The sequence below is a fragment of the Homalodisca vitripennis genome, unplaced genomic scaffold (assembly GCF_021130785.1).
Source record: "Homalodisca vitripennis isolate AUS2020 unplaced genomic scaffold, UT_GWSS_2.1 ScUCBcl_12387;HRSCAF=22080, whole genome shotgun sequence".
NCBI lineage: Eukaryota > Metazoa > Arthropoda > Insecta > Hemiptera > Cicadellidae > Homalodisca > Homalodisca vitripennis.
Window position 1 is genome coordinate 1 of NW_025788500.1, and position 7,769 is coordinate 7,769.

The 7,769-nt window shown below is 32.6% G+C and overlaps 1 protein-coding gene across 1 annotated transcript; it reads left to right on the plus strand.

Annotated features, from left to right (window-relative positions):
* Positions 1–2,413: 2,413 nt before the first annotated feature.
* LOC124375006 (FERM domain-containing protein 3-like) lies at positions 2,414–6,691 on the plus strand (the record flags this gene model as incomplete). The annotated part of the gene is given in 3 exon segments (XM_046833140.1): positions 2,414–2,502; positions 3,928–4,144; positions 6,280–6,691. Coding segments are annotated over 3 exon segments (366 nt in total), but the record flags the coding sequence as incomplete, so codon positions are not given.
* Positions 6,692–7,769: the final 1,078 nt, after the last annotated feature.

Sequence of the window (7,769 nt, forward strand, 5' to 3'; positions counted from 1 at the left end):
TTGAGTATTTTATTTTGGTTATTCAAATAAAAAAAAAAGACAATTTTTAATTTATCACTATAAATAAAATAAATCACTATCCAATTCTTCGCCTTCACTACCCGAATCCAAAAATAACTTGCGTATTTCATCATCATTTAGATGGCTACGGCCAGCCATTGGCAAAAAAACTAATTAGGTTTGTAATAAATCAGACTAATCACATGAGAAAAACAAAAACATAACCTCTAAAAACGGGTTTCAATGTCAACGGCAAGAGGTAAACTACTGGTTCCAGCGAAGCCACTTGTAGGGCTTTGTTTACAGAACAAAACAAAACTGAACGCTCCTACGATCTAGCGGATACTCTGAGAACTACTTGGGCCAGTGATGTTCCGTAGTACTTACCACAGCTGCTAGATGTCTAGAAAACAATATCCTTACGAGTCACAAGTATTGCGGTGAAACTAACCAGTAAAACTGTTCAAACCGCAACAGTTGCATTGTTACTAACCTATACCTTGGTGCACTGCGCCGCAGATGCTGCGGCGCTACTAATCAACAGGTTAAGAGTTAACATTATTCTTATGGGGACTAAAATCTAGATAGATGCCAAATACAGCAGTTTTTAATTTCCAAAAACCAAGCCATGACAATGTTAACATGTTAGTGACTTACAACATGTAATGTGAATACCAACTGCCACAAAGCCTATTATATAGGCCTTAAGAATATTAACTTTATTTATTTAACGTTATAATACCTAATTTCTGTATAGGTATTATAATTATAATTTTCTGTTTTCTCTCCCACCACCTCATGTGAGACAAGTTATGTCCGCTGTCCCTGGAAACAAAATTACATTAGCTAAACAAGACTTTGGAGAAGAGCCACATTTAAATAAGTTTTATGGTTAGCAAGAAACAATATTGAAACAGTAGCCCCTTAAACTGTTTAGTACTATAACTATAAGAGAACTGTGGAAAATATTTGGACTAAAACTTAAGTTTCATTGGCAACATACTTTTTCAAAGTAGACACTATGTTAACGTATAGTTTTCATTAAAACAGTTTTTTATTTTACAACATCTTTGGTAAGTTAATCTATGATTGAACATAGTTTTATCCCTTACAAAACAACTTGTGTTGGTCTTTCCTCACACCTTGGAGAAATAATATATAAAACATAGCAGACTTGTATTTCGCCTCAAGTACTTATCATCTATTTCTCACGTCAGAATAGCGTTTGTCCAGTGGTAGAACATACTTATGTATTGACAAAAGAGTGAGCAGGGGATAATAGTCCTTAGTTTTAACATAAAACAGGTTTGAAATCAGTTTCTTATCAATGTTTTGTTTGTTTTTGCTTCCAGGATCCAAGAACAAAAGTAAGTAGTTAAAGAATTTGCTTGTGGTAGTATAACAGATGTACTACATCTTCAGTATGCAACAAAATCAGTGACACCAATAAACCCATATTCAATAATAAAGTTTCTGACGACCATATCCTGGTGAAGGTGGTAATTTATAAATTATTTATACATTTTTTCAATCACTGATTATTGTATTACATATTGTTGTAGTGAAATGAATTATGTTAATTTTTTAGCCGATATCTCCTCCATGAAAGGAGAAATTTAAGCCCGAAAAAACTAGGGTTTACAGATAATGAAAACAAGAAAAAATAATACAATTTAAAGTATTTTAAACATAATGTGTAGTCAATAGAAGGAAATATTTTAAATACATAGCTGGTGTGGTAAATGCCAAAGGGCAAACCTGGCATAGGCTTTTTGAGCATTAACGACCCAAAACCGAATGCAAAGACTTTGGAGGAATCTGGGGTCAACCAACAAAGCAAGCAGGCTTATCTCCAAGTAAATTAACATATGGTCAAGAATATTTCATTATTTGAAACATCATTTGATGGGCCATATCATTTAATATTTTGAGTTCCTCCCTCTCCCTCATATGAGAGAAGGGTGGAAAAATTTGAAAAATTATCAGAGACCATTTTCTTAGTTAGTATTAATTATTAATGTTAATATAAAATGTTAATATACAGTAAGATGAGAGGAACTTGTTCAATACTTAATGTAGTTAAAATTAGTGTGGTAATAGTGTCTACCTTCATATTAAGCACAATATCAAATTAAATCATCTCGCTAATTCTAATATAAATAAATCTAGAACACATTATTTTATTTCTCTTCTTAAATTGTTTTATTGCTGGAATCCATATAAACCGAAACTGCTGTCAAAATAACATAAAATTCAATGACTGCATCTGATCAAACTTCAATATGTAACTAAAAATGTATTTTTAGTACTAAAAATTGAACATGAGTATCAATATTTGTTTTTATTTTAGTGTCAGTTGTATTACAATTTATTTTTTATTAATTATCTGTGTTTTCGTTTGTTTAAATAACAGAAAAAGACAACCGTGGGATTCAAGTGTCCAACGGGAGCAGCTTGCAGGCATGTCTGGAGATGTGCTATTGAGCAGATGTTGTTCTTTACGTGAGTACAGCTTTGATGTTAATATTCTCTTTGAATTTATTTGTTATCCACAAAGAATAAGTAGTACTCTTTACTTTAACTGTCCAATGAGAGCAGCTTGCAGGCATGTTTGGAGATGTGCTTGAGCAGATATTGTGCTGAGTACAACTTTGATGCTGATATTTTATTTTATTTGTTATCTGCAAAAAATAGGCAGTCTTTAGTTTCAAGTGGTGGTGAGAGGGCGGAAGGGGTAAATTGTTTTGAGTCCAGGACCGAGTCTTAGGTACATGTGCCTGTAGACAGTTATAAGGTGCGTTATCCCTTTTAACTTAGACATCCGTTCTGGATGGACAGTGCTAAATGTATGACTTCCGCCTATGTCTGTATGGTTTGGATGCTCAGTTTTATTATGTTACCAGCCATTTGTTTATTAACAAATACCTGTTACTTTGAATTTGTATTGAATCAATAATATTGCAATTAATAATATTAATGTGTTGTTTGTAAGTTGTTGTTTTCATTGACATAAACTCTTACGTGCTTGTTAAGAAATGGTTTTGAGATGTGGCAGCTTGACCATGGAAAACCATGAAAAACCGTGGTACTTTTAATGTTAATTTTGTTACATTCAGAATTTTTAAAACATTAACATTACCATTAGGATCTCACATGAATCCTATACATCCACTTAATATGAGGTATTATGTATGTCCTCATACCCAATCGTGAGAACTCGTAAAAAACAACAATATCAAGCATGGGAACTCTACACTCTTTAGTAAATATTGGATGCTAAAGCTTAAAATATGGATAAATACTGGAAACGTTTTGGATACAATAATGAATATAATGCTCCACAATAATATCTGTATTTGAGCCCACAGGTCTGGTGCACGGGAAAAATTAAGCTATGAAAACTGTGATTTATTCTATTGGTTATCAGATTTTAATGATGTGTAGGAACAGATCGATACTCACATAAAAGTGCTTGCCAATACAGCTATAACCGTAACAGACCTCTAATATTTCATTTTTCTTGCCACTATTAGCTATTACACTTAAACTGGTATAAACATAGTCAAGAGGAAAAGGTAAGTGACATTGAATCGTGTAACAAGGTAAAAATTTAATACAATTGTTTTTTTATATTTTTTAAAATTGAGAATTACGAGTTTTGAATCTAAAACATTCTAAATTTAGAAGTAAAACACATTTCCAAAATACCAGTTTAACATCAAGTGGTCAGTGTTGCTAATACGATGCTGACCAGCTTGAAGGTTAATTTCACCTGTGTAATAAAGTTGTCAATTTGTAAAACTTGTCCGCACTTTGATTGCTTTGTCTACATTCTTTGTTAACTAGATTCAGTATGGAAATGGTTAAAAAATTTACTAAAATAAAAAATATTTTCAAGCTTTATGAAAGTTATTTGTTGTCTTCCAGGCTACCAAGCAGTGCCGATGCCCCTAGTGTGGTGACAGGTGGCAGCTTCTTCTCATGGAGCAGTAGCAAGTTCCGTTACAGTGGCCGTGTGGAGAAAGGGAGATCCTGGAGGATCCTGCACTACGCAGAGACGAGCCGAGCATCACACGGAGCAGCCTCAGACGCAAGGCCAATAGTGTGCCTGCAACCCCCTCCACACCCATCGCCAGTGACCTTGGTATGTGTCAGTTGTAGGACAAGAGTGTGTGGTTGGTACAGTGTCTGAGTATTGCAGAAAGTGAGCCAGACAACCTTAACCGTCTACAGGAACTCAGCTACATTGCAAATATATACTTCTTCGTCTGACAATTAAAAATGTGCTGACGGATCTGATGGATTACATAAAAGTTATGGTAGCACAACATCTAGTAAAGTTATCACACTGTTCTATAGTATTTTCGAATTAATTAAAATTAAATTCAAAAATACTTGGGTACAAATTTCTTGAACTTAAAACAAATTTACGAATTCTCACTTTTCTTTTTGGGGCTGTTGTAATCCAAAATAATATTTTCAAGAGTTGAGCTGGTATTTTCTAATTCAGGTAAGGTTAAGATTTTTGTAATGTAAGTTTTTCAGTAACTTCAGTTTCTGTGTGAGGGTTGCCAGCTGGCCACTACATGTTTGTTAGGTTTCCTTATAAAGTCAGTGTATTTCCAATCTAAGAAATCAGGTAGCTGGCAAAGCTAGTGCACCTTGCCAGTTAAATGAGTGTATTCTCGACATTACTGTGAGGCTGGCAAGACTGGATTACCCAGTAACCTAGTATGTTCCTGGTATCGACTTGAAGCTGACAACACTGGAATCCCACAAAACCAACAAGTTCCCAAGAACATTGGCATTATGTATACAAATTTAAAAAATAAGATTACAGATTTTCTTAAAAAATATATACATAGATCATAATAAAATGAGCTTCATTTTTAGATCACAGAATTGACAAGATTAGCATTTATAGAATATAGAATTCACAACAATAACCTAATATATAGACAATTAATGCATCTATATCTTTATTGTGAGATCAAAAGTGTATATTAAGGCATGGGAATTCTTCACATTCTTGGATGAACGCATGACTTTTTTCAGGCATCTATCTAGAACTTAGTTTGAACCTATCTAGTAACACGTAGTGTGCACTCTTTGGAAGGAGGTTGAAAAGCCCTCTGAAATATCCATAACTATTTTGGAGGTTTGATACTCTGTAGTAGGGCATGTCGAATGTTTAGTGATTTCTTGTATAGTGATTATGAATGGATTGTCTGAGAGGTAGAATTATTAGATTTTCTTAATATGAGCAAGTCAGCTAAATATACACATTACAGGAACTACCTGTAATTTTAATTTTTCAAGATTTCCCTGCATGAATCTTCAGGTGCTAACACAACGATACACCTGGATGCTTCTAATGCCATTTACACATTGTTTCAGTCTGTTGAGTTACCCCAAAGGAGTTTTTCATAGAGTTGGTACAAAGTTACTCTTAACAAGTAGCCTATATTATACCAATTTTTAGTTTAAGCATTCCAGTTTAATTTCTTATCAGTTTTTTTTTTTAATTCTTATTGTACAGTTTATTTACGTTATAAAACAAAGCAGTAATTTTATTTTGTTCTGTCAGTGAGTTAAAATTTATATCTGAGTTAAAAATTGTATGATCTGCGTGGTGTTGTAGGGTAAGCTAAGTGGGAGACCATTGACAATAATATGAAATAAAGAGGGACAAGTACTGAGCCTTGTGGTATCCAAAAATTGTTATGTAAGAAAAGTAACAAAAATTGAAATCCTGGCCAAAACAATAAATTTAGCAATGGTCTAGACTTTATAAAACAACATAATATTTTTAACTAAAAAGATACCAAATTGGTAAACCCCATTTACCTATTTATGCTGAAGAACAAAAAACTGAATATACTCATGACTGATGTGAAGCAGCTGGCAGAAATTGTTTATATTTAGATCCATACTAAATTGTCATGTTGGCACGTCTTTCCCTAATAAGGCAACTCTGATTTTCTTCAATAAAAAAATACAACGGTATTTTATAAAAAGTTTATTAAGAAATAATAGTAAAATTGTTCGCTAAAAAATAAAATAAAGATCACTAAAATACTAAAGACCAATCAGATTAGCATTTGAGACTCATATCATTCATGATTTTGCATCTCTCATGTGAAATAGTGGTGCCGATTTAATAAGCTTCTGGCAATCAAAGGATTTATTTGACACTGCAGTGATATTAAACCCAACTTTACAATAAAAATTGGTCACTTTCATCTTTGTGTTTGACTGAAATTTAGTTGTTGTGGATAGGCTACAGTAGTCTACCAAGATCCAACCATTCAGCAGACTCGAGGCTGGACTCGGGGGTAGTGGTGGGGGTGGGGAGGGGGAGGGGTGGCAGACCTCAACTCTCCCTATGCCACAGAGAACCTCCTCCCTCTCGAGACAGTCACTGAGGACCAAGAAGTCAAGCAGGAGAGTTGGTGGTAAGAGTCGTCCGTAATTTTAAATCCAATCTGTCCAATAATTAATTTAATTTGCTGTCTAAACCATCTGTTTTTATACATTTTTTTTTGTACTCAACCAATATTTATTGTGCAAGATATTCCTCCCTGTTTTATTTACAATTCTTGCTTACAGTCTGTTCAGTACACTTATATTTTAATCTTTTAAATTCTACTCTCTCATAAAGTCTCTCACAGCTGTGGCAATTGAATCCATACAAAGTAAAGATTTTAACTTAAATAGTGATTTCAGTCATTATTTGCACACTTTTACTATTCTTAATAATTTTTCTATGAATCCTGGCTTCGATGTTCATCTAAATGTCATATTGATGTGTTACCTGGTCATGCATTTTTGTTATATCCCAGTGTAAAATAAGTGTGACCACAGCCTTTTCCATTTACAATTTTTTGGCTCAATTTAGTAAATTTAACTTTGTGTGAGTAAAAACTGTGTAAATCCTAACTTTTTACAATGTGATAATTTGCGATGGATGGTTTTATTAGTATAAAAAGGAATATTATGGACACTTGCCACTGTCATAAATTACTAAAAACAGTGCTAATATGATCTTATCATATTTTTAAAATCTCAATTTTATGTTAAACTTTATGTTTTAGGCCCTAAAGAGAGGAGTATATTTTATTTTTCAAAACAATGTGTTTTCAATTACAGTGGCGAGTTTCTGTAAAATTCCTGTTATTCTTTTATTTTAATCATAAAAAATGAAACTCCTGAACATTTAAAAACATAAATTAAAGATGGATAAAACAGATAGGTGAATACAATACGAAAAAGTCAATGAATTTAAAGGTCAAAGAATCTACCACTAATTTTTTTTCAGATATTAATAGTATAAATCATACAATATACAATCCCCAAACTGGAATGTATTCAGTTCTTAGTAGAAAATTAGTCCTGCATTTTATTCATTTAATACACATTCTAATTGAGTTTTTTTCCTTTCAAAAGTCAGGGATAAAAGAGTAAGAATTTCTTCTGCCTTATTTTCTTCCAAAATTTATTATTTTAATCAACGGAAGTGAATATAAATTACAATGTGTTTTTGAATTAACATTTATTTTCTAATTAATAGTAATATTTTGTAAAAGAAATAAAATGGAGGACAATTAATAAAATATCACAAAATTTAATAAAAGTAGGTATTTGCCATGTATAATTTTCATCATCGTTTAGGTTAAACTTGGTTAACGATCATGCTTAAAAATAGGACCACTTTCCATTCTAAAATATCTCAAATTAATACGCTTGTTTATTTGTTAAAAATTTGTAGC